The 26914-nt window shown below is 54.3% G+C and overlaps 1 protein-coding gene and 1 long non-coding RNA gene across 5 annotated transcripts in view; one reads left to right on the forward strand and one right to left on the reverse strand.

Moving 5' to 3' along the window:
- The window catches only part of SMAD7 (SMAD family member 7), a 28508-nt gene extending 2003 nt beyond the window's left edge, over nt 1–26505 (reverse strand). Inside the window, exons 1-3 of one of the 2 annotated variants that reach the window (XM_061131286.1) lie at nt 25749–26505; nt 24345–24398; nt 18621–18692 (exon numbers count right to left, since the gene is read on the reverse strand). In XM_061131286.1, coding sequence (XP_060987269.1) covers nt 18621–18692; nt 24345–24398; nt 25749–26364 — 742 coding nt within the window. In that variant the 5' untranslated portion in view covers nt 26365–26505. Of the gene's footprint in view, nt 1–18620; nt 18696–24344; nt 24399–25748 lie in introns of both variants that reach the window. The other variant, XM_061131285.1, reaches the window with a different exon arrangement.
- LOC133047784 (uncharacterized) lies at nt 4–7782 on the forward strand. Of its 3 annotated transcripts, none has more exons than XR_009690842.1 (5): nt 4–979; nt 1796–1935; nt 3347–4931; nt 5572–5710; nt 7322–7782. It is a non-coding gene; the product is annotated as an uncharacterized LOC133047784 (long non-coding RNA). The 3 variants fall into 3 exon arrangements; XR_009690843.1 differs by having other exon boundaries at nt 3347–3406; nt 4767–5710; XR_009690841.1 differs by having other exon boundaries at nt 3347–5710.
- Nucleotides 26506–26914: the final 409 nt, after the last annotated feature.

Raw genomic sequence — 26914 nt, forward strand, 5'->3', positions numbered from 1 at the left:
GACAAAAGGCGCACATGGTCAGTGGTGATGGAGACTGGCCTTTTCCTCTTCCTCCCGAAACCAAGACACATACACATACCCCCACAATTGGTCTGTCTCTTGGTGCAAGACAGAAGGAGGTATGAGGTGGCTGGCTGTGATGCAGGCTGGACACTCCTCCTATGGGGAGTCTGGAAAGCTCGACCCAGTGATGGAAAAGCCTTGCCTCTAAGCATGGGGCTCGGCTGGGGAGTCTCTTCCCTCCATTCCCCCCAACTCTACCAAGAACACAGGACGTGTGCCCACCTGGCCAAAGGCAAAGCCCCATCCTGGCAGAGCTCAGAAGCCAAGACCACTCAGTAACTTGGCTGGCCCTGGTTTTAGGGCTAGAGAAGGTGTTACACACGGATGGTCCAGAATTTCAGTTCTTTTAAACGGGATGGAACCTTGAAGGCCAGTGGCTCCAGCCTCAAGTCATCCTCATGAGAAAACCTAGACTCAGAAAGCTTTTTGCCCCTCAGGCTCCAGAGACGAAAGAGCCAGACCTGGATCCCAGAACCTGCTAGACAGTCTCTGAGCTTGTCACCCGGTTCCAGATCAGTACTTTGGTCATAAGGGATCACTGTCCAGAAAAACCTTAATGGAGGTGGTTTGGGGTAAAAAAACAAAACAAAATAAAAAAAAAAAAACCACCTGTTTTCTTAATAGAAAAGCAACTCTCGGCGTGCCCATCAGCAGCAGATCTGTATACAAAGGGTGGGTTCATGTCTCAACGCCAAATCACCACATGCACCCTGGTGTCAGAGCCCAGAGAGAAGACAGCACGTCTACAGTGGGTTCGGCCACGCTTGCAGGCCCTTCTCTTTCCCCCTCCCTCCCAGAAGCAACTCAACCCTGTGCCCTGCCCCCTCCCGTAGCCCTCCTCCCCTGGAGGCCCCACCCCTGCCTTCCTAGACTGTGCTTCTACCCACAGGCAGCAGGGGAGACTGGGGTGATTCTGGTAAGGTGATTTTTCCTGAACAGGAGCTGGGGGTGGGGGTGGGGGGTCTTTAAAAGGGGGATCCAGGGAAGGGAAGGGGGGCCTCCAGCGGCTGGCATTCCAACTCCTCCTTCCTCCTTAAGCTGGAGCCGGAGGGGCAGGCCTCAGACTGGGAACCATAAATCTCCCCCAGCCCGGCCAGGCTGCAGGAACGCTGTGGTTTGTGGTGGCAGGGCGGAGACCGGAAGTCTTGTATTTGTTAACAAAAATGGGGAAAGGCCGGGCAGGCGGCCTCCTCCTCCTGCCCTCCCTGCAGTCCTTGCCTCTCACTTACTGGGGTGGGGGGCTTGGGACACCACGGTTGGGGGTGGTGTGAGACATCTCTGGTTGGTTTGGGCCTCTTTGACTGTGGAAGCCCTGGGTTTTAGCGCCTGGGTGATGCCGGGGTAGCAGCACAGAGGCCAGGAATGGAGCAGGGATGGGGCCCAGTGTCCTGCTGCCCCGGCAGACTGGGTAACCAGCGCAGCACAGTACACCAACTCCTTCCAACGTTCACAGGCATGTCAGGACCTGGGAACCAGTCAGCTCCATTAACTTTTTTTTTTTTTTAAAGCAGCAGCCTGCTTGCATGCTGTCCCGTGAATAAGCATGTACAAATGTGTTTGGTGACCCCCTGGGACAGCCTGAGCAGTGGTCCCCAAGACACCCCACCTGGCCTTCTCAAAGGCCCGCCCCACCAGCTACACAAAATGGGGAGACTAAGGTTCCAGCCTCCCTGCAACCCCCACCCCTAAAATCAACACCAGAAACCTGGCCTGTCCACCCCCACCCTCACAGGCCTTTCTGAACTACAAGCACGAGAGAGGCTGTGTGCCTGAATGTGAACGCGCTTCAACTGTGTGTTCTGAGTGTGTGTTTGCGTGCACACACGGGAACATATGGAAAAACAAGAGAGGGACAAGGGCTCCGAGCAGAAGGTGAGTCATCAGGCATTAACTTGTTTCTGCAAAGTATCCATCAACTGCTAATAAACTCGTGAGCGCTGGCAATCTTTGAACCCTCTTGCCGAGGGAGTTGGGCTCTGACGGCTGCTACACCAAAGACCCAGAACAGCCACGTAAATAAAAACGCTCTGGCGTCCAAGTTTGCCGGGGAGAAGGCACTCCTCTGCAAGGCAAGGGGCGCCTGGCCTCCCCTCCTGCTTGTCGGAGCAGGGAGAGTGTTGCAAACTGTAAGAAGTGCTATTATCCCAACTCGGGACAACAAACAAACGGGCCTAGAAAGGAAGGAGTTGCTGGGAGGGAGGCTGAGGAGACCCCTGGCATGGTTCTCCTGAAACCTGGCATCCTCTCTAGCAGAGGGGGGCAGGAGGGAGGAGGAAGAGGACAGGGGGCTAAAGATCAAGTGGCCCCTGTACCAGGCCCCCCGGGGCCAGGGGTAGGGGCCTCGTCTGCCTGCTGGGCCTCAGGGGGGCAGGGGAAGCTGGGTGGGTGGGGGCTGGGGCCTGATGTCCGGACAGTAGAGGGGAGCGGGAGGGAGGGAGGGCATTCTGGTGGGTTTCTCTTTCATCTGTGCAACCTGCCAGTCCACCCAGCAATTTGCTTCCAGACATCCCCTGCAAAGAGTCTCTTTCTGTGGAGCTGAATGGTCCAGCCCAGATAAACGGCAGTGTGCGGGTGTCCCTGGATGTGAAAAAGGCCCCCTGAAAGTGCCCTAAGTGGGGGGTAGGAGGACCCCCACACAACCCTCCCTTGTCACTCTGCACTCCCCTAACACCCTGATACCTCTTCTCCTTGCTGCTCCTGAACTATAGCTCTGAGCACAAAAACAAGCTCTCACGCAAACCCTTCGCCAGAGGGTACACAGCACACCTCTTAGGGGCGCAGTGCAATGCCCCAAATTGCCACTTCGGATTCCCCTCCTTAGCCCTGGACTCCCGGCATCTGGGCTCATTTCTGGGAAGTCCTCAGCAGCATCTTCAGAGAAACACAGTTCCCTGAACCAGGCCCACAGCCCACAAGCATCTCCCCACAAAGGTCTCTGCAGACGCTCAGCTCCTGGGGCTTCCCAGGTCTCGAGGTGAAGAGTCAGAAGGGCCGTGCACAGAAAAACAAGTCCCCCCACATCGTTAGAAGGACCGAGGAAAGGTCTTCGTATCCTGGGGGCTGATACTTAACCTCCATAGGCACAACTCAGCGTCCCTTGTTAATTTCCCTCAGCTTTTATAACCTTTTCCGGTATTTTCAACAACTTCTCCCTCCTCAGAAAACTGTACAGGGGCTTGTCTTAAAACCGTATTTGTGCATTTTAAAGCATCCAAAAGAAAAGCTGTGTTGTAAAAAGCGAACTAATCAGATGCCTGCTCACAATTTTTTCTTTTTATTACAGTGCAGGGAATTTCTGGAGCAACCCCAGAAAAGTGCTGAATCGGCCTGAAATTCCTTTAAGGTTGTCCCCACCCCCCTTCCCAATTTCCCTTTAAGCATAAAAATCTACCCTTTAAGAGGAAAAGGGGGGAGGCGGTGAGGAAAAGGGGGGAGGCAGTGAGGAGAAGGGGAAGGACTTTGCACTTGCATTAGGGAAGACCACTTAACAAGGAGCTCCCTGCCTCGCACAAAGAGTTATTTAATTACCCTGGTCATGAATGAACAGACCAGACCCTTCTAGAAGACCAGAGGCTCATGAATGAACCTCACGCCTGGAATGGCAACGGCACAGGGTGACCAGACCTCAAGGCCACACGGTAGGTAAGAGAGGAATTTTTTATTTGAAGATGTGAGGAGATGAAGAAAAGAAAAAACTGGAGGGGCAGAGAAAAGGCCAAGTTCAATGGTACCATGTCCAGTCTCCAGCTTAGGAAGGTGACCATAACGCCAGAGAGGCAGAGCTGTTCCAAAGCACCCAGGGGGATTCTGCGAGCATCTGAAGTGAGGCCACCGCACCCGAGCTGGGTCCACAGACAGAAGGGGTGCTGATGCGGGGGGTGGGGTGGGGGGGGGGGGCGCGGGTCTGAATTTTCACAACAAGGATGCTCTTGGGAAACTTAGACAGCAGAGTCACGGCAGCAGGCACCCACTGAGCCCGACGTGCCCACTGCCAGGGGCTGCAGCGGGCTGGAATGCTCCTCTCTGAGAGGCACTTGGGTTATAAAGAAATTAACCTCTCTTATCCAACATTCTCGTTACCCAACAGTGGGATGGGTCTGCGAGCCACCACTGCCCCCCCCCGCCCCATCCTGCCCCTGCAGTGGTCCAGCGGAGCAGGCAGCTGGGGATGGAACCCAGGCCACGGAGGGCAACCCTGGGACGCAAACATGACCACGCCTCGCCCTCAGGTCCAGGGTCCTCCCTCCTCGGGACTCCCGGCGCCACCAAGGGTTGCCTCATCCTGTCCTCCCCCTAAGCAGTCATCCCAAAGGTTAACAGCTCCCGTCAGCCTGGGTCCCCACCCTGGGCAGGAAACTGGCTGTTCTGAGAGCGGCCAGCCCACTCCAGGGACAAGGACTGAGATAATAGTGCCAACCCATCCAATCTCACCCCCAACACAATTAACGAAAAGTTTCTCACTGGTTTTCCGTTTTCGGGAAGCAAATGGCCCAAAAACTAAAGCAAACACATAAACGCTTGCCGCACCGTCTGAGCTCAGTCTGGGTTCTGGGGTCAGCTCTAATCAGCCACGTTTACAACCTCATCCGGAACTTGAAAGATGACGTCAGAGCCGCTCCCCTAGACTCTGGGGGCAGCAAAGACAGCTCTGGGGATTAGCGCAAGCTCCCCATGAAGGTTGAAACTAATTCAAAATGTTTCAGGTTAACTCTCAGGTACCTGGCAAACGCTGAGTCCAGACCCATCACCACTACCCCAAGCTCTTACATCAAAGGGATCAAGAATGAATTCTGGCTGGAAGAAGGCAAAAGGAAAAAGTTGGATTTTTTTTTTCTTCCCAGAGCTCGGCAATGAGGTTCTCCACTGAGGTGGCTGGACTTGGGGATGGGCAGGGGGTCCCAACGGCTCTCCTTCAAGGGCCAGGGCGCTTCTTCAGATCCCTGGGCCCAACCTCCCAGCTATGGAGTCAGACATCTCCCTTCAAATCTGCCTCCCAAGCTTCCCTAAAAGCGGAGCTCCCAGTAGTGGCCTCACTGGTGTTAAGACAATTTGCTAGAAGTCAGGAGAGGTCAGGGCCTGGCCAGCAGCCACACTGGAGGTGCTCAACTCTTAGGGGGCGTATCATCTCGGAAGTTTTCCAAGTGCTCAGAAAATGCGGACCACACCTCACCCCACCCCCACCTCACCCCAAATGGGAGAAGGGTTCTGGGGTGACAATTTACACCTAGTGAGCAGTTACTATGTAGAGCCCTGCTGGAAAGGGGCTCACAGAGAGGGGACCCCGCGAGGCTGCATGGTGTTAGCATCCCGATGTTGAGGGAGGGGCAAGGAGGCAGGTGGAGGCACCCATCATCTGGGTTCAAGGCCAGAACACAGCCTTGTGTGAGCTGTGGGTGGGCAGCCACCTCAGGCCTCTAAAGCCACACCAGTTCTCTCCAAACGCCAGAGGGAAAAACAAGTGTCCTTCAGAGCCCACTTTGTTAACGCTATGCCTACTCTGTTCCCAAGTGCGGGGTCCGGCTCCCTCGCACCAAGAAGCCAGGAGTGAAAAGACTTCTTTGCCTACAAGTCGTTGCTCTGTGACCTTGGTCAAGTGGCTTTGCCCCATCAAGAGTCGCAGTCTGACCTGCCCACAGCTAACAAGAAGGTGGGTGAGGGCCCCCCTGTTGGCTCTGCTGGGCTCCGGCTCCACTCGGGGAGATTCAGTATTAAACAACACCGGTTCCATTTATTTTTACTACCTTCCTGAGAGTTAAGAAAATCACTTTGAGGAGTGGGGCACATTTTTGCATTTCATTTGCAACAATAAAACAAAAACAAAACAAAATCGGAAGGAAAGAGAGATGGGAGTCAGATTTGGCCTTGTCCATCTCTAACCCAATTTTTTTTTTTTTCTAAGAGTTACAAACTTGAGTTCTTCCTGTCTCTCATCACTCATGGCCCCCAGGAAGAAGTGAGTCCTCAGGGGAGGGTGGCCTGTATCACTATTTTATTTTCAATGCCCACCGGGCTTGGTGCCCTGAAGTTTCTCACTCATCGTCACCTTCCTTCCTCCTGCAAACTCCCCGAGCTTACACACTTGGCAGATCCTGCTAGTCTCGAAGATTCGTGACTGTGCCTTAAAAATTGTGATGAGTAATCAGTTACTAGAGCTAAAATGTACTTCCTTGCTCCCCCACAATGGGCCCCAACCCCACCCCCCAGAGCCCCTCGGATGGCCCAAGTCAGAGGCCCCGCAGCCCAGGGGTCCCTCCTAAGAGCAGTGTTTTGCCATCAGAGGATATAATTGAGGGTAGCACCGGGCAGGGGCGGGAAGCCACACATATCAAAAGCTCCCATCTGTCTCGCCAGCCGGCTGACTCGGCTTCCTGTGCCCCAGCCTTCAGCCATGCAAATTATAGCGTGTACCCGGCTGCCTGCCTTCTGAGGAGGCCAGCTCTGCTGGGCTCCCAGAGGCCTCAGAGGAAGGGTGTGGACTCCCAGCCCGGCCAACTCCATTCATAATATTTACAGTAAATGGGCCTCCCTGGCTGTTGGTTAGTGTGCATCCAGCCTCATCCTGCAAGTCTGAATTTCAAGTCTCTTCCACCCCACGGTGCAACGCCCAAGTCCCCACCATCACCCCCCTCCCCACATAACTCAGCAGCTCCCTTCAGAAAGGGTGTTCACACACTTGCACACACAGAGCCCCCCAGACCTGCACAATTGTCACCTGCTCAGACCTGCTCCCCTAGGGGGAGGATCCTGGCCACTTCCAGGAAGACACAAAAAGGAGGGGAATATCCCACAACTCTTACCCACCCCCATCCCCACCTGCAGCGGGTCCTGAAATCGCCCCCAAATTCAGCAGGAAGATTCTCAACTGGGGGTGCGCAGCCACTTGCAAATGTGAATCCAACAAAAAAAGAACCTCCTCTTAAACCACCAGAAAGCCCTGCATTTTCTTCTTGTTACACACCACTTCTAAGTTTGCTGGCTAACACGTTCAAGAATCTTAACAAACACAGATGCAGAATAAGCCAATTTTCTGAAAGGACGCAACCCCCAGAGGTGTAGGGCAGTTTTTTGGTCTGATTCTGCATGTCTGGAGGCTCTGCTGGAGCTGCTTTTGCTGTGGTCCTCGATTTAATAAAGCCTGGGGAGCCCGCAGTGACCCTCCAGGCTTCCTGCAAGGTATTCCAACCCCAGATGCTGGCCCTGCCCCCACCCTGTCCCCCACCCTACTCCAGCTCAACTCTCAATTTTTTTTTTTCTACAGGGTAGAGAAACCGTCCAAAGATGTGGAAAAATCCAGCGAGAAACAAAAGTCCTTTTCATCCCTCCCCTCCCCCAGCTCCCCTTGTTCCATAACAATTATGAAAACTGTTGGACGGGATGGCATTTTGAACATTTACTGCATTCCGGCCAATAAATTCCAATGCTGGATCTGATGGAAAAGCCTTCCTCTCCGGCCAGCTCCCTGGCTCCCCGCCCCCTGCTCACTCCCAGCACTCATTCCTTCTTTCTTTACAACCCAACAGCAGGGCCAGGCCAGGGCCGCACTGTACTTGCAGGGAAAAACAACAGTTCGACAGAGAGGAGACAGTGTGCAGACAGGAAAAGTTAATCATTACTTCTGTCTGCCTCCGTAATCTAATCTCCCTGGCTTTGACACACTCACTGCTCAGCGATCTCAGCCCTTTCACCCCCAAAGCACCCAGGACACCTCCCAGGCCTGAGCCCCCTACCCCCACCCCTCGCAGGCCCTCCCACCCTTAGTCTCCAGTCCCCCCACCCTGGACCACCCTTCTCAAGGCCCCCCGCGGCTCTGTGCTGTGCACCCCACATTTCAGAGGACTCCGGGCCTCGCATAAATGTAGGTCCCAGTCTGGCTTGGATGATTGCAGAGCCAGGCCACCCCTCCTCCTCGACTGCACCCCTCACTCCACCCCCCACCACCCCTGCCCCAGAACTCAGCCTCAAGCCCACCTGGTTGCTCCAAGTGATCTGTGATCCATCTATGCAGACACACAAGTCAGGACGACCCTGCCTCCAAAAACCCTACACAGAAAGACCACGTGCCCAGCAATTCCACTTCTCGGGGAAAAGGCCCAGCTTCTCCTAATCCTCTCCGGGTTCACCCTGCCTTCTGGAGTACACGGGATTCCACAGTGGGGGGTGCTGGGGGGAAGGACCCCAGGAAATACCTGCAAATATTGGTATGCATATGCATTTGTTTGGGGAAGATGATCCTTCTGCTTCCACTCATTCTTGAAAGAGTCTGCAAACCAAAAAAACCTGAAGAACTGCAATCTTTTTCTTCACCAAAGGAAGAGGCCATTAGCTGCCCACCACCTCAGCAACAGGGGTCTCATTCTCACACACCTTCCAATCCAAGAACCAAAAATCACAGATCACAGGATGCAACTCGGTGCTGCAAGGGGTGTGGAGACCGGGTCCACTGGCTTATTTTGTAGAGGAAAAAACTACGGTCCAGGACAAAAATGGCTCCGCAAAGGCCATGCAGCCAGCTGGTGGCTGTGCCTCCAACCTCAGCCCAGAAGATAGAAACCTGGAGGGTGGGCACTTTCCCTCCCACTGTAATCTCTCCAAACCCCATCCCGGGCATCTGACTGGGGTGAGGGATGGGGGGGCTTCTGAATCTCTGCAAGACCCCCAATGCCAGGTCTCTTCCCCAGGAAACACCCCCAGCGGGGCTTTGACTCTGATCCCACTGAGCTGGAGTTGGGGCCCATCTATTTTTAAGAACTGTACTGTGCACCCAGATCACAGGAAGAAAGCATCTCTTGCTTTTCCCTCTGGGTTACTGATTAATGAGGGGGAGGGGCCGCGCTGGCTGGGAGGCTGCCCTGGGGCTGGCAAGGTCCCCAGGCACTTTCTGAGCAGAGCAGTTCTTCCTGGCCCTCTCGAGCCCCAGAAGCTCGCTGAGCCTACCGGAGGAGGAGCCTGCCAACTTCAGAGACCGACCGCAAGGTGGGAAAGGGTGATGAAGATTTAAACTCCAGCTGGCAAAGGCAGAAAGGCGAGTTTACTGACAGCACAGTCCTTTCTGGGCTTAGTACTTTTTTGTTCCTGTTAACCCCAAGTTAAAAAGTAAAAAAACAGCAACACAGAAATGAGTAAACAGGAGAGCCAGCAGTCCAGGCTTGGTGATCTGAGTCTAAAAGATAGAAACTCCCCATTTTGCAAGAGGGAAACTGGAGTTGAAATCCACCCTTCCCTTGCTGTCCGGGATCAAACCCCAGGCCAAAACAGCTCTTCCAACTTGACACAGGAGCAAGAACAAATGAATGAAACCAGTGAACTCCCAAGAAGCCATCAGTCGGCCTCGGGAACAGCCAGGGCAGGATGCGCGCGAATATGAAACCCCTTGGTAACTAGGTGTTAGATTACCCCGTGGAAACCCACCCGCAGGCGGGCTCAAACCATCTGGGAACTCAAAAATGGACTTGACCATCAGATTTTAAATTAAAAACCAAGTGTTGCATCCCCAGATGGTCTTCATGAGAATCAAGCCCACCAGAGTTAGAAAAGTCAAACTCCCGGGCTTTGGAAATGTCCCACCTCCCCTGTGGCTGTAAAGGCATAAATGCTACCATTCCAGATGTCCCCTGCCCCTATTGCATGCTCAGCTGTGCTCCCAGGTACAGCCAGGGTCTGGACTACAATCCTACCTCCTGCTATTACAGGCTGTTATCTCACCGTCAACAAGATGAGCGGGCAGCAGGGACAGACCCAGGAACAGGGGAGACAGACCTCTGTTTATCAACAAGCTTTGCTTTATCTCGGCTCTCAACAGACTACACAACCAAAGCACAGCCCCAGGCCTGCCCCTGCACCTCAGCTGTGTCTTACACCACCACCTCACCCCACAGCTCGGAAGCTGCCAAATTCTGTTCCAAGGACCCTCCACCTCACTGACCCCCTAACACCTTCAGACGAACCGTTACCCTCTGCAGAGAGTCCAAGAACGGCAGAGCCTGGCACACAGTAGGTGCTCAATAAATCACCGCTCAGTAATTGGACCAAAGCAGTTGGTCCCCCACTGACCACCCCCACCACCACCCCAGCTTACAACTAGCAGGAAGCGGCCCGTGTGAACCCACCTATTTGGGAGGGTGTCTTCCAGGCAGGGGTCAGCCAGAAAGGCTGAGGCAGGAAGAGAGCCCCTGTCCTCAGCTCCTTCCCAGCCAGCTGCGGCTGATCCCGCGAGGTGTTTCCAAGCCAGGCGCTGGCCAGGCAACCTCCGTGGGCTCACCACCTGCCCACAGCCTTCTGCCTTGGCATCCTGCTCCATCTGAACACGCGACCCTCACCAAGTGTCCCACAGTGCTCTTACACACCCCCAGGGCCGTTGTTGTGTTATGAAAACAAAACAAGCCCACTAAGGAAAAAAAAAAAAAAAGCTGAAGGGGGAAAGGAGCAAGCCAGCCACACACAAACCTCTCTCTTCCTGGTCTCCATCCTAAAGATGGCTCCTTGGCAGCCCGGGTCAGGGTGCTGTCCCATGTCCCGCCCCCGTCAGAGCACAATGACTCTGTCAAAGCGGGGGCTTAGAAACCCAGAGATGAGTAAAATGACAACTGTTTTCACACTCGGCACAACCCCACCTTCTCCACCGCGGGGCTGCACAAGCCCTCTTTCTGGGGGAAGCTACTGGGTGACTCAGGGCCACAATACCCCATGCCCCAGGGCAAAGCGCAGCTCCCGGGCACAGCTGCACCAGGGGAACTGTCGTCTGCCACCTCTTCTCACCAGAACCCCAGCACTAGACACTCAGGAAGCTAAGGCAGGGACTCCCTGAGCAAAATGAGGCTCCGAGCTTGTAAATAAAGACAGCCCCAGCCTTCCAGGTGTCAGGCACCATGGTCAAGCGAAGCCCACGCTGGGGTGAAAAGGCTATGGGCATCAGTAGATTCCTACCTATCCCCTGCCCCCCAAAATATATTTGTGTGTGTGTTTTTCTTTTTTTTTCTTTTTGCAAGTTAAAACTGAGCTAATGACACGGGGTGGGGCTCAGCATCGAAGAAGACTGTGCAGCCAAACCAAAATTCGCTTCCAGCCAAGAGCTGCTCAGCCTCACCACTTGGGGAAGGAAGCTGAAAAAGTCATGAAAGATTCTTTAGCAAACCGGGAAATAAGGCTGCAGTTAACATTTCAACTGAAGGTGACCCTTCTAGTAAAAAAAAAATTTTTTTTTTAAATAATAAAAATCACATAAATTTCTCAAACAGTCTCTTTCTTAAATGAAAATGGCCTAAAGGTTCTCTGGAGAATGGAAGGAAAAGAAGGGGCTAGGAAAGAAACAAAACAAAACAGAACCCGGCTGGCCTCCTTGCAGCCACTACCTTCCATGAACCACTTTTCTCTGGAGTTCTTCTCATAAAAGGAATGATGCAATTTCCTGTCTTGTCCCAATATTTCCTGTTCACTTCCAAGGTGAAAGTTATCACCCTGGTTTAAACAACTGCCCTAAACTCCATAGAAAGTTCCTATTTCCGTACAGTGCCCCATCCCAGTCACAAAGATCTCCCCATCTTAGAATATAAACCATGATCACTGTCTACACCTCTGAGCCGGCTTTAAGAGAAAGCCTCGTTTCTCTCTATGGCAGCTGCTGAATCTACAGCCCCAGCTCTCCCAGAAAGTGGGCTAGGGGTGCAGATCCCCACGGGGAGAAGCGAAAGGGGGCTGGGGGCAGCACCCCGCCATGAGCCAACATGTTTAGGTAGAGCAGCCACCACCAAGGGAATGTTGCTTTCTTGGTGTGTTAGCCACTAAATTGAGAACTGTGCCTCAGCAGTTAATAATATCTTCCCGCTGAAAATAGCCCGGAGAGGAAGCCTGTCTGTGACAGTAGGCACACAGCCAGACTGGGCTAGCCATTCAGTACTGCGCGAGGAGCGATGGCTGGGCCAGTGGTGACCTCCCAGTGGTCACACTGTACAGTATCCTTTCACAGGGCTCCTGCAAAGCAGGGCTCCCGCGAGCCACTAGCCTCCCCTGCAGCCCTACGGCCTCGGTGAAGGCGTCACATGGACCAGAGGCTCGGGCAGCAGGCCCAGAGGAGGGGTCCAGATTGCCCAGCGGGGGTCAGGAAGACCCCAGGCTTTGGGAGATAGCCCCTGCAGGGCTGCTTACCAGACCCTGGGCCGCCCAGAGGGAAAGAGCGTCTAGGGCAGAGAAAAAAGAAGGGGACTTCCTTCCCCTGCTGAAAGGTCAGCCGTGGAAAATGAGCCACAGGGAACTTTCCTGTCTCTCCTTTCTGCCACCAGCATGGAAAAGGAAAGGTTGAAAAATCACAGAGACAGGCCCTTGATCAATCTCCCCTACTCCCTGCACCCCACACCCCCACCCTGCGAGACCTCAGAGATGCGTTGGAAATAAGTGTCTACCTCCAATAGCTCCCAGTGTTTTATCCTCCAGAGCCAGTGTTTCTTAGGCACTAAATACCTGCATGTATATAAAGCTACTGCAGGTCACTATTTTTTACGATTGTGCCAAGATTCACATCACATAACATTTACCATTAATGACAATGACAGCACCCGCAGAGCTGAGCATCACTACTACCGAGTTCCAGAACACCTTCAGCATCCTGAAAGGAAACCCTGTCTCAGGGTCACTTTTACGATGTCCTTCACTACAGTAAAGCCACCAGGAGGCAGGGGCAGAGTTAATACATCTTGTCAAATTTCTTGCGGTTGTTTAGTTGCTAAATCAGGACCGACTCTTTGTGACCCCATGGACTGTAGCCTGCCAGACTCCTCTGTCCATGGGATTTTCCAGGCAAGAATACTAGAGTGGTTGCCATTTCCTTCTCCAGGGGTTCTTCCGGACCCAGCGATTGAGCCTACGTCTCCTGCATTGGCAGGCAGATCCTGTACCGCTGAGCCACCAGGGAAACCCCCTACCACCGAGCAAATGTCTTAGCTGAGAAGAGGCTCAACAAGCAAGATACTTGAATTCTTCACCATAGGAGCACAGACAATCTGTGCACAGCCACCAAGAGAGGCCACCAGGGTTAGTCCCCATGGGAACAGAGATCCTTTTACCCCCTACATCAGAGGCTCCCCAACTTGTCTGCACCTTCAAATCACCCGGGAAGCCTCAAAAAACACTTGTTGCGGGGATTGTGCCAGCAGACTGTGAGGTGAAAGATCCCAGGGAAAACGTGCAGGCAGTACTGGAGACCCCTGCCTGTGCCTTTTTTTCCTCCCACTGGGTTAAGACACCGGCTGTGAAGGGAGCGTCAATGCGAGCACTGGATGCAGGAGCAGCGTCGCGGGACAGTAACAGCAGCAAGGAAGAAGCCCAGGGAGCCAAACTGGGTCATGAATCCTTTGACATTTCTTGAGGTCCAGAGACTGACAGCTGGGCTCTGCTAAGGCAAAGCCTACCTGGGGAGGGGGAGTTAGTGTCCCAGACTGTGGCCAAGAGATACACGGGAACCTGACCCTCACCTGACCCCCTCTCCCTCCACGGGCTGGCCAGGTTCTGTCTGGGTGACAGGATGCATGAGGCAGCGGCCCATCTCGTCTGGCCGGCAGGGCAGCCCCAGTTTGCTCCAGAGACTTTAAACGCTGTCACCCTGCATTTAACTCCTGCCTGACTGCCTCATTCTTTCCAGGACAAAGGGAGTTTAACAGTGAGCCCTCCCCCAGGGTTGAGTGCATGACCTCGAGCCTTGCAGAAGAGGCCAAGAGTCTGAGCTGCTGTCTGTGACTGGTCTTCACTGGGTGTGCACCAGGTGAGCTGGCCTGGGCCTGAGTCATCAGGTTGGCACTAGGGGACATGTGGGTCCCCAGAGATCCAGACTGTCACTCCTCACAGTGGCGTGAAGGAAAGGGAATGGGTAGATAAGGGGCTTGCTCATGGTCACATGGGCTGCTCCATTTGACAACCCCAAAGCCCATGCTCTTGGCCACTTGGATGAACTCAACCCACCCCCACCCCACTCCCCAAGGCATTAGAGACACCAGAGAAACCACAAGTTGCCTGTTCCCAGGCACAGGAAGGAGACACTGAAACACACACACACACAGGCACCCAGGCCAAATTCCCAGTTTGCCATCACTGTTCCCAACCAGACAACAAATGCAGCTGAATAACGTTCCTTAAAAACAGGATGGAACAGTTTTGCCTGAGCTTCTTGGTTTGGGCCCAAGTTGACGGTGGATGGAGCCAGGACCACGTTTCCATATTATACAGGTGTTCTTGAAGACTCTCCTCTGTGGCTCTCAGAGACGCCAGCAGCCATCAAAGAAGAGGAAAGAACCGTTCCTGGAATGGATGCTGGCCTAAGGGCACTCCCATCACCCAGAACTAGAAGCGATACATGGATCTGAAGATCTTGGCAAAGGAGTGGGCCTCCCCTGGGCTGGTAGAACCCTGTCTCCAATGAGCATGGCTTTGCCCAGGCAAGAGAGGGCTCGCTCAGCCACCTCCCCCAGACACATCTGTACAAGGTCTCCACTGCCTCCCACCTCCCTCCTCCAAGTCAAAGTTGCTCAGTTGTGTCAGACTTTTTGCGACCCCATGGACTATACAGTCCATGGACTTCTCCAGGCCAGAATACTGGAGTGGGTAGCCTTTCCCTTCTCCAGGGGAATCTTTCCAACCCAGGAATCGAACACAGGTCTCCCACATTGCAGGCAGATTCTTTACCAGCTGAGGCACAAGGGAAGCCCAAGGTTACTGGAGTGGGTAGCCTATCCCTTCTCCAGTGGATCTTCCTGACCCAGGAATTGAACCAGGAGTTTTCTGCATTGCAGGCAGATTCTTTACCAACTGAGCTATCAGGGAAGCCCTCCTCGAAAGTGGCACCATTTTTGAAATTCTGCTTGCTTGCTAAGATGTTTCAGTCATGTCCAACTCCCTGTGACCCCATGGGCTGTAGCCTGCCAGGTTCCTCAGTCCATGGGATTCTCCAAGCAAGAATACTGGAGTGGGTTGCCATTTCCTCCTCCAGGAATCAAACCAGCATCTCTTACACCTCTTGCATTGGCAGGTGGGTTCTTTTACCACGAGTGCCACCTGGAAGCCCCATTTTGAAGTTTAAATGATGATGAATGACACTGGCCTCCAATCCCTGCCCTTCACCAGGGAGGCCCAACTGCTTTAGACATCAATATATGAAGGGTCTTCAGCTGAACAACCTAGAACTCAGAAGTGAGGCGGTATTCCTTCAACACCCCCACCTCCCCGCCCCAAATCAGGACAGCAGACAAGCTGAATGAAAGCTCCCCCGCCCCTCCCAAACTGCAGATGGAGGCTGCAAAGATGACAGTTTCAAACGCATGCTTTCAATTACCAGTGATACAGAGAAAGCTCTGCAAGTAAATCCTCTCCCTTTCCACCACCAAGCTGAACCCAGAAGCTTCCCATCGATGTCAGACCTCTCCAAGGTGGGGATACCTAGGCCGGGATGCATGCCAACAACAGGGTTTGTTCTACACGTCTTTCAAGAAGTACCACACCTACGATCACGATTCAGAACCGGTCCATAAACACTCCCCAGGCCCCAAGCACACATCCTCAAGAAGAAGCTGTCTGTCGTTCACCGACGCCCGTGTGAGAGGGACCCAGGCCTACCCCGAGCCTGCCCACGGGCATGTGCCCACTCATGTGTGTGCACGGGCTCGTCTATCTGTATGTCTGCAGCCCGCACACACGTGTGCATGCGCGCACACGCACGCACACACACACACACACAACCAGGCACCGAGCAATCCATCTGTCTCGAAGAGCCGGCTGTCAGAAATGAAAGTACAATCTCCTGGAACCGAGTCACAGCCTTCTAAAAATGTGTGCCGTTTTCCCAGACTGAGGAAACTTGCAGGGGTGGGGTCTGTTTCGCCGAGTCCCAGAGGCCCGGGCCTGTGTCTCACCGGCCAGCCCTGCGCTGCGCGGCTGGAATTCCAACCTGCAGCCAGCGGGCCGGCTCCCAGCACTCCTGCCCGCCCACTCCCCTTCCTCGCAGGAAAGGGAAGGGCCAGCCTTGGAGTCACCCCGGCATCTCAGGAGGGGCGTGCCTTTGAGCATACCCCTCACCCCCACCTCCGAGGCACCACGTTTTCACACCACTGTTTTTCCTTTCCCTTCTTCCCCTGCCAAGAGAATCAAGCCCTGGCTCCCGCTGCCGACCTTCCTCCCGCCCTAAACTGAGCCCCATTCATTAAGCCTGCTCTCAGCCAGGGCAGGACAGGAAGGAAAACAGCACATGGGGACCTGTGAAGGAGACACTCAGAGAGGTGATTTCCAGGGGGAGGTGGGGGCAGGGGCGTGTGGGTGCTTTTCCTGCACCCCACCTTGATGCCCACTTGGCCTGGCCCTCAGCACGGCAGGCACGCCCCCTCCAGCCTTCTTCCCCTGCCTCATTCAGCCAACGCACCCCCTCACCCCGCAACTGGCCTCATCCTGGCCACCCCACCCCTACCACCCCCCATGGAAAGATCAACTTCTTGGAAAGGAGGTTTGGGCATTCTCCATTTGCAAAACCCTCCACCTTGGACCTGGGCCACTACAATCATCTTTTGCAGGGGAGAGTGGGGGGCAGGAGAGGGCATTCTCACTGCAGAGATGGGAGCCCTGGGTTTTCTCAGCGCCCATTGCCTCCCCTCCAGATACCCCCGAACCACTGGCAACAACCCAAGAAACAGTTTCTTCAATTTCCCCCCACAGCACATTATTAATAAACCGCTCCAACTCTGAACGGAAAGAAGAAAGAGCTCAAACTTTGAAGCCTTGGGAATTAGTAAATCAAGAGCTAAAATTCAAAACAAATGCTCTTTCATGTGGAGCCCCCCCGCCCCCATCACTTTTTTTTCTTTTTGCAGTTCCCTTGAACCATGCTAGCCCTTCAGAGACAAGCACTCCTTCCTAGCAGCTCCTCATTCATCGAAATGGCTGCAGTTACTATGGGGGCTGGGGGCTGGGGGGTTCATCATTGCTTTACCCCCAGTCTCTTCCCAGGACTAGAAAAACTCTCGGAAGCCCACCCATCTCAGAAGGGGCTGCACTGTGACACTGTTTGGCTCTGGGGCTGGGAAAGGAGGCTGGTGGCCCAGGCTGGTGTCGTCACTTCCTCCAGCAGAGGAGACAGACAAGATGTTATCAAGAAGACAAACCTTCTGAAAAGACCCCTTTCAAAAGCTACCACTTCCCTTGCTTATTTCATGTGGTTCGGAGGGGCTGGGACTCCTCCTGCACATTCAGGATTTAAAAAATAAAACCGTCTAACAATATCCTCAGCGCGCGATTTTGCCCAGACCCTTTCCTCCTCCTTGGCCTTCTTTCTTTCCGGAACCCTCTCAGCCTTAGAAAGCAGAAGAGATGCAACTCATAGATCCCTGTATGTTCTCCCCTCCTCCACCCCCACGGTGCACGCTCATCCTCAGGCTCCCTAGCCCCCTGCCCTCTCTGGGTTCCTCTTTTTTCCTGCTCAGCTCTCATTAGGAGCTTTGAATAAACAATACCCTCTGTCTCAGATAACAGCCAGAGTATATACTGCCCTGAAATCAAAACAAACAAGGGTCTCCCTGAAGACATTCTCGGCAAGATCAATTCCTGCAGCGGGAACTGGCTGGGAGGAACCGAGACTGACACCTGACCAGTGAGAAGTCCCCTCTCAGAGGCGGTTTACAGCTTCCATCTGGGCTGCCACGATCCCACCTACGCAGATGTCCCAAAGGCAAATGCCCAGAACCCTACTGGATTCTCTTTTCTCCCCCAGGTTACTTTCCCTCTTGTTTTAGCTAGTTGTTAGAAAATCCTGTGATGGCATACATACTGGGATGGGAAAAGCAGGTGGAAACAGGACATCTTTAGAACAAAATGGAAATGTCTCCCACTTACATTGTTAATGAGCATCTCCAAGTTTATCACTCTCTTCTCCTGTCTCTCAGGGATAAGGATGCTCGGGCTACCCAGTGCCCCTCACCCAATTCCATAACCCTCCAACCGGGGCAAATTCCAGGCCCCTTGCTCACACCCGTGGGCCCTGAGGGCCTTCCCTGCTGGCTCACAGTGTCAGTGCCTACTGTCTGCAGTGACCCATCCATCCACCCCCAACATGCACTGTAGATGCCGGCCGGAAGCTCGACCTGGAGGCAGGATGGGCAGGGAAGCCCCGAGGTCGTCTTCTCTAAATGCCCATCCTACACCCGGGATCTGTCCTCTACAAGTTTCCAAACGATGGATCCCCTCCTTTCAAGGCACCTGATGCACTGAGAGAGCAAGAGAAGAGCTTAAACCCAAGAACTAAGAACACCAGAGTCACCAAGCGGAAGCCCCTCCAGCCGGGAGCTGCTTAACAACAACCAAGAAACATAGCCCACACCCTTGAGGCCCCCATTTCCACATCTATGGAGTGGCCCAGGACCTCGAGCTGAAGGGGGACGGGAGTCAGCGAAGATACATCCAGTTTAATGCACATAAAAGCGCAGATTAACTCCAGACCAGCTGTGGTGGCAGAAGGCCACCTCCGGTCCTCCAAAATCTCCAATCATTTCAGGAGGCCTTGGAATCCCCGGGAAAATAAGAGAAAAGCGTCTCACCTGAAAGCCCCCCAGGGGCCAGATAATTCGTTCCCCCTGTTTCAGCGGAGGAAGGCACAGCATCTGGACAGTCTGCTGTGGATTTGAGAAGGAGAGAGAAATAAATACACAAATAAATAAATAAGTACACCAAGATTAATTTTTAAGCACATTCTAAGCAGCATTAAAGAGAAACCACACATTCCAATCGGCTGACTCCCAGCCGCGATGCTGATTATTAATGCGCTGCTCAGGCTTTGCTACCCATCATGAGACAGACCACAGCACCTTGTCACCCGTCTGGGCTCCGGGCAGCCAGTTAATCATTCGTCAAGTCAGACTCGATCACAGACTGGCTGGAATTTTTTCTTTTATTGCAAGTCCCCACATTGAGGAAACCAGGTAGTCCCCAAGGTCAAACAAAGGAGGCCTAGGTTCCCTCCCAGCCACTTTTCTCGGAGAAAGATCAAGGGCATGGCCTCTTTGCTTGGATCCAGTGGCCCTCGCCACCACTCTCACCTGTTTACTGACAGACTTCCCAGTTCCTTAAGAAAGGGGTGTTGGGCTGAAGGGACTGCTTTTCCCTTTCTAATAGCGGTAGAGTAAGTACAAGAAAATCTCAAGTACAACTCAAAGAATCTTATTCATGTACACACCTGGGTGAAGCCCCCTCAAGTCAAGAGAACAGAGAACATTCTCAGCAAGACTCCCAGCTCCTTCCAGACCTAATCCAAAAACTTCCCGTGTGTGGAAACCTTCCCAGGCAACCCCAGACCTGCAAGGTTCCCTGCCCTCCGTCCCTATAAAAATCTTTCTGGCACCCAGCACTTGCGGAGTTGCCTTCCACTGTCTTTCCTGATCTTTCACCTTCAGATCCTGTCTGCCTGAACTAGTCTATAACCTTCTCTTCAATGTCTCTGTCACCCTCCGGTGCTCAGCATAGTGACCTAAATGTTAATGAGGATAATGATGATTCCAGCTGAGAAATAGACAGACTCCACAACCTCCCTCCAAGCAATTAAAACAAAAAAATAATGGCTACGAACCACAACTAATTAGTCCCATGAAACAAAAATACACAAGACCCCGTAAGTGTATCGGGCATCACTGCCAATGCCAAACTTAGGAAATCCACAGAGAAAAGGCCAGTCAGGAAAGGAGCGTCCTGGCTCCAAAGCAGTCACACCACGTCAGATGGTGCAAATCCCAGACCCTCCTTCTCCAGGTCACTAGCAGGACGTCCATGGAGTGTGCATTACTAGCTTCCCACTGGAACCGCTTAGCCAAGATGGCAAATAGGAAGCCAAGGGAAAGAGGAGCCCAGAGGCAAATAGCCATGGAGCTCTCCAGGGACCTAGCAGCTGTCTCCATTCCCTGGGTAAAATGGGGATGGGGCTGGGCCTGCCCCCCTCCCACCCCATCCCGTCTCAGGTTCTCTCTCTAATCCCGCTCTTGCATTCTCTCTCAGGTTGGAAGAACAACTTTCCAAGAATTCTTCTCCACAGGGGAAGGGTGGGCCGAGGAGTGGCAGCATCAGGCAGGGGAGACAGAAAAGACCATGTGGGTAATCTCATTGTATCAGGGTAAAGTTTAATTCCTAACAGGAATATACAGTGTTACAGGATACACTTAATCAAATGGAAAACAATAGGGGCAGGCAGGAAATGGAGTTGCTGGTTAAAGAGTGTATACCCTGCACTTTCCAAACTACTCCGATGGCCTTCACCCTGATGGAGAGACAGGCTCCCCCCGAAACGAAAGACACCCCCACACATTTAAACACGATGACTTCTCTGCGGCCAGCCCCCGCTGCCCCCAGCTCTGGCTGGCTGAATCCCAGGGGCAAGGTGTGTTTCAAAGGAAGAGCCTGGCATCTCGGGGTAGAGCTGCGACCGCGATGAGGGCTGTCAGCCAGCCTCAGATCAAAGGTAAGCCAGCTCCACACCGGCAACCACAAGCGTTTCTATGAAATGGTGCTCTGCCCTTTGTGCAGCACCTTTGATCTCAGGAGGGATTTACAAACATTAGTTAGGTCTCCCTACCACCTCAGTGAAGGAGCAAGGTATACCTGTTTGACATGCACCCAGGTAAACTGAGGCGTCACTGAGTAGCCCAAGGGGCCACCCAGTGAGCTGGGCCCTACCCAAGGGCTCAGCCCTCTCCTCCCCAGCAGGCCTCCCTCTCTTCCCTGCAGGTAGTCGGGCTGAGATAGTCTTCAGCATCATCTAGGTCCTGCCAGGCTAGTAAAGGGCCAAGACGCCACACCTCCGTCTCTCACCCACAAAAAAAAGAGCTTCGCTGCGATAGCTCTCCCAAGTCAGGGTGTCAGCTTCTGCTGCTCCCCAGAAGTGCTGGGTTCTGTGGGAGACTCAATTCCCTCTCTCAGAAGCAAGAGAGCCCTTGAAGACGTGTGCCCGGAATGAGCTGCGCAAGGAATACAAGGTGACAAAGCTGGGGACCCCCTCTTCTCTCAAAGAATGGTTTCCCGACAGCCAGCATTGTCTTGTCAACTTAGTTCTGAGCTTCCTAAGTATCATCTGGCACAGAGGAGTCCCCCCACCACCACTATACCCTAAGCTCTGCCCCAACCCACAGCCCTGGTTACAGGACAAACCAGTGCATCGGAATCATCAATGCATTTTAGGCAGGCACATCATCGGGCCTGTAGAGTGACTGAATGAATGAACAAACCAATAAATGAGTGAATGAATGCATCATCTAATTGCTTCAATCATTTCTAGATTTAAAAACAGGCGTGGAAAACAGTGGCCTGAGTTAAAAACTAGGTGCAGGGTAAGGTCTCAGACTAGGCTTTGGAGGCCTGACCTGCAAAGAGGCACTGGTCACCTGGGTCCCTTGCCTAAGCAAGGAGCGTATAGCCAGCAACATCACCCCCGCTCCCACCCCAAGACATTCTTCAAATAGTTCAGACCTTCAGATACAGAGGAAACAGGAAACAGAGCCCACACAGCACCCCTACTCCATAAACTGGGATCTCATCCTAAAAGCCTGCTCTCACCCCTGGTGTGATAACGGTGGAGAGGTGCCATGATTTCTGAAAGCCTCATGTCACAGACACCCTGCTCCTTCATTCAGCCATGGCGACCGCCCCTTCCCAGAAGATCCTGCTGACTTCAAACCACCTAGCACTCAGGTCTACCAAAGCCAGGCCATCCCAGAGGCTGCAGTGGAACAGCTTGAACCATAGCAAACTGGAACTCCCAACTTTTAGCCCTGGCATTCCTCCAAAGGCTTCCCTGGTGGCTCACTCCGTAGAGTTCGCCTGCAATGTAGGAGACCAGGGTTCGATCCCTGGGTCAGGAAGATCCCCTGGAGAAGGAACTGGCAACCCACGCCAGTATGCTTGCCTGGGAAATCCCATGGACAGAAGAGCCTGGCGGGCTACAGTTCATTGGATCGCCAAGAGTTGGACACGACTTAATGACTAAACCACGACCACCAGTTCCTCCAAAGGCCACAGAGGGACCAGGCCCTGACCTCTCCCCACCGCCTCTGCCCATGCTGGAGACTTTGCAGAAGAGATTCCCTTAGTTGTGCAACTGGTTAAGATTTTAATAACGTTCCATTGTAAACCTTATGGCTGGTTCTCACCTAGTAACCCAAGGCCAAAAATTCAACCTGGACTCGGGAACTTTACAATGTGAGCAGCTGATCTAAATTCCGCAGCCAAATACTCTCCGCAATGTACAAGGCAAAGAGAAAGCTGGGGCAGCATCTCATCTGTGTGGCTGACCTCGGTGCCCCTGGCCACTGCAGCCAGCAAAGCCAGCCCTGGCTGTCCTCCTGTGTGCCAGGAGATTCCCATGGGGGCTTTCATTAGCTCCCTCGTGTCCTTATAGCAGGATGGTACTTTTCATTACTCTTTTTTTTTTTTTTTTTTAAATTTCAGGGTTTGCTGGGTTTGGGGGGGAGCTACTTTTCTGTTTTTTTGTTGTTGTTTTGTTTTACACAAACGTTTTGGGTGAGTAACCAGCTGTCTGAGTTTCCGATTGGCAGGTTAATCACTTCCTATTGGCTGATCCGGACAACTTTTCTCCCCCTTGGAAATGGCGCATTCCTGTCTGTGGCTTCTCTGTTTACACACATTTTGCTACCTAATGTCAACACTTGCTAATGAATAAATATATCACTCCACTCACTGAAAATGAGGTCCTGGCCTAAGACGGTGAGTGCTTGAATCCGGTGGACAGAGCTATCCACTATCTCTGCAGGAAACCCAACAGAACGCGGGCCTTCTTTCCTATGGTTTTAGGAAGTTTCTCTCAGAACAGTTCCCCCAGTCGTCTTTAAGCCTGGGGCCAAGATGACTGGCCTCTCTCTCTCTTTTAAGGAAAACCTCCACATTTGAAGACTACGGAAGGAAAAACAAAAAGCAGGAGAGAGAGGGCCCCTTGGAGAACTAAGCTCATAAAAGAATTCTTGAGTCTTGATGCCAAAAACCCAGTCAAGTTACATTCTTGGAGAAAATAGACCTTGGTAATCTCAGTTAACGTTTGTTACAAATACAGAGCTGGTTTATCTCCTCATTAATGACCATTTATCTGGTGTTTTGTAAATCGAAAGCAAAATATCATATGCTTCGCAGGCCACTTATTAGACAGGCACCAGGCAAGCAGCAACGCCTTCCGACTGGAGGGAGTGTGGAGTCAGGGAGGGCTGGCTGGAGACCATGGGCTTCGCTTATACCATTCATTAAAGTATTTAATTTAGGACAACGCCCCAGCAAAACTTTTAATTAGTGGGGGGAAAGGCCCAACAGCCAAAACTCATGAGGCGGAAGGACCTGTAGAATTCCAAGAGGAAAATGGGGCCCAACCCTTGATTTCTCCTACTCCCAGAACCATGGCAAAATAAGACTGTCACAAGCACTGCATTTCTCAGGCACCGGCAGAGACCACAGTTACAACTCAGACTTGCAGGCACAGGAACCTCCCCGCTGTAAGAAGGGGCTCCAGGAAACAAGGACCCATCGGATCTGCCCCCAGCTTTGCGGTCCCTCCTCCCTCCTCCCCTGCACTGCCAGCCAGAAGCTGAATGCAGACAAACGCAACAGGGCTGGTGCCAGCCTCAAGTGGGGCTTCTGCCCTGGCTGAATGCCATCCAGTGACAAAGCGACAGGCAGGCAGAGCTATGCTAAACACTTTTATGGCCCCCACTAGGAATTCTGAGAAAACTAGGGGGGGAGGGAGTTGTTGCCTTTACTCCTTAAATTTTCTATTCTCTTGCCCCAAACCGAGGTCATCTCTGCACTTTTCTAAACACAGTCTTCCTTCCCATCGGGCTCTCCAATCTCCCCACTGATACTTCTGGCACTCAGAGTCTCCCACGTTTCCCATCACCCTGTCCCATTTGGCTCCCTAGACACTTCTGCATGGACCAGAGTCCACGCGTTGAGTTGAGCCAGCTTGGGTTATGGGATGCAAATGCAAGAAAAAAAGGAACAAAATGGAAAGCATACCTAAGAAACATCTTTGCAAAAAGAAAAATATATATGTATACACACACACACACACACACACATTACCTCCAGCTCCAGTCACAACAAAAAAAGAAAAAGAAGAAAAAAAAAAAAAATCCACCAAACTGCCAACAGAGGAAACCTATAACCACCTCAGGGCAAGTCCAGCGTCTCCCCAAGCCGCTGCCTAGACACACAAATCCGCGTTCTACAGCCTCCATTTCTAACTTAAGACAGGAAGGATATTTTTAAAATCAGCTACTCACCAGTTGGTTTGAGAAAATCCATCGGGTATCTGGAGTAAGGAGGAGGGGGAGACTCTGGAATTAAAAAAGAAAGAGAAAATAAAGGCCGAGCCCTGAGAGAGAGAGATAGAAACTTATGATAACAGAGGCATTCTTTTAGCCCAACTGTTTGTCTTAGCTGTGGGGGTTGGAGGCAGGGCCGCGAGGCGGTGATTGCCTTGATATTTAGCTGTCAGATAAACAAAAGAGGCCGCCTGGCGCCAGCCTCGGCGCGGCGCTCCTCCACGTCTGCGGCCGCCGCCGCCGCGCTCGGCCGGCCCGGCTGCAAACCGCCGGCTCGGCCGCCGCTCGGCCGGGGCCGCCGCACGTCGCAGTTCACCGGGCGGGGGGCGACGAAGCCCCCCTCCCCCTTCGCGTCCCAGAACTTCAGACACTGCTCCCTCCGCCCCTGCGGCCCCCGCCCCGACCCGTCCCCCCGGGGCGCAGTTCCTCTCCGCCACCGCCGCTGCGCCCCGCACCCGCGCGGAGAACACGGGCTTCCCCCTTGCCCAGCTCCCCCGGAAGGTGCACCCCAAGGGCTCTGGGGAACTTGGATCGGTGGGCGCCCGAGGGGCACTCCGCCCCCGCACAAAGAGGCAGAGAAAAGGGATGCAATGGAGAAGCCTGGAAGCATACAGGAGGACCCCAACTGAGGAGCCCAGGGCCCAGCTCAGTAGTCTGGGGGCAAACCATCCGACGGTCGGTTACAGTGCTCTCTCTCCTGAGCTGATAGAAAGTAGGGGGCACCCAACTTCCCCTGATTGCCGGTTCTCTCTCACACCGGGCTGGCGGAGCTGGGAGCAGGTACCCAGCTCGGCCTCCTATCCTGCTCTCTCTGCCTCAAAACCCAAAGCTGCGCCGGCCAGGGCAGGCTCCTGGCCCCTCGCGCCCGACGTGACGCTCCCCCTCCCTTCCTAAAGGGGAGTCTTCCTCTCCAGCCTTCACTACCGCTTCTCCGAGCCTTCCTTGGCGGGCTTGGACCGAATCCAAATCGGCCACACACCTCAACGCAGTTCTCCTTGCGGGGGAGGCGTGACCCCCACCCCACTTCTCTCGGCACCCCCTTGGCTGATCCGGAAATAACCCCATGTCTGCAGAATGTGGGCATGAACAAGTAGGGCCCTGAGCACCACCCCCCACCACCCCCCGCCCTTGGGGCCACCGAGGAGAGAAAACTGGAAGGGAACCCCGAGGGAATGCCTTTCCAGTTTCTCCGGGTCCCCTCTCCCCCTCTGTCCCCCAAATCTCCTCCCAGGGGGGAACGCACACACAGCCCTCCGGCGAGGTGGCTGCACTAACGCACAGCCCAGTCGGGCTTTTCTTGCCCCCACCTGAGTGCCGGGGGGAGGGTGGGGCACGCGCGGTGGGCGCGGGTGAACTGCTTACCCAGTTCGCAGAGTCGGCTAAGGTGATGGGGGTTGCAGCACACCAGCTCGGGGTTGATCTTCCCGTAAGATTCACAGCAACACAGCCTCTTGACTTCCGAGGAATGCCTGAGATCCGGCCACCTGAACACTTTGCACAGTAGGAGGGGGAGCGAGTAGGCGGCGGGCGGCTGCGCGGGCTGCGGGCCGCCGGGAGCCCCCAGGCCCAGCCTGCAGTCCAGGCGGCCGGGCAACAGGAGGCAGGCGGTGCGCGTACCGCCGCGGGACTCCACGGCCTGGAGCAGTAGCTCCAGCTGCCGTTCCTTCAGTTTCTTGAGCACCGAGTGCGTGAGCGCTTTCAGATCCGCCTCGCCTCCCCCGGCCGCGCCGGCGCCCGCGGCTGGGGGGTGGGGATGGTGCTGACCTTTGGCACCTCGCACCGCCTTGCCCAGGCAGCAGACAGCCCTGCCTGCGCCGCCGCCGCCGCCGGCCCCATGCGCCCGGCCGTCCGTCGCCCCTTCTCCCCGCAGCTCGCCGCCTCCTCCGCCTCCCCCCGCGCCCTCCTCCTCGTCCTCGCCGCCGGGCGCACGGCTCCTCCAGAGACGCCGGACGAGCGCAGATCGTTTGGTCCTGAACATGCGGGGCGAGGAGGCGAGGAGAAAAGTCGTTGGCCGGCTAAGGAGCGAACATGACCTCCGCACACCATGAAGAAGTCGGGCGCCGAGTTGGGGCAGCAGGCGCAGGCGACAGCAGCAGCAGCAGGGGCCCTGGCAAGAGCGGCGGCGGCCCGAGGGGCGCTCCGTGGCATGCGCCAGTCTCCCGGAGGCCGGAGCGCGCGCGGGGGCCCGGGGGCGCCCGCCGGGGCTCGGGGGCCTGCGCTCCGGCTGCCCCACCCCGCGCGGCCGGCGCCGTGCGCCGCTCTCGGGCCCCGGCGCACCCCGGAGGAACGCGGCCGCCGCTTCCCTGGGGGCGGCGAAGCCTACCCGGGTCGGCGCCTCCCCAAAAAGAGGCCCCCCCGCAGCGGCTCCCGAGTGTCGGGCTCGCCAGCCTCGGCTGCCTACATGGAAGATCCGCGGCGGCAAAAAACGAAAGGCGTTCGGCAGGGCTGCTGGAGGGAGGAAAAAGCCTCTTTCCCCCTTGCTAAGCAACTTAATTCGGGGGTGGGGAGAAGCAGGCAATTAAAAAAAA

The sequence above is a fragment of the Dama dama genome, chromosome 27 (assembly GCF_033118175.1).
Source record: "Dama dama isolate Ldn47 chromosome 27, ASM3311817v1, whole genome shotgun sequence".
NCBI classification, from domain to species: domain Eukaryota; kingdom Metazoa; phylum Chordata; class Mammalia; order Artiodactyla; family Cervidae; genus Dama; species Dama dama.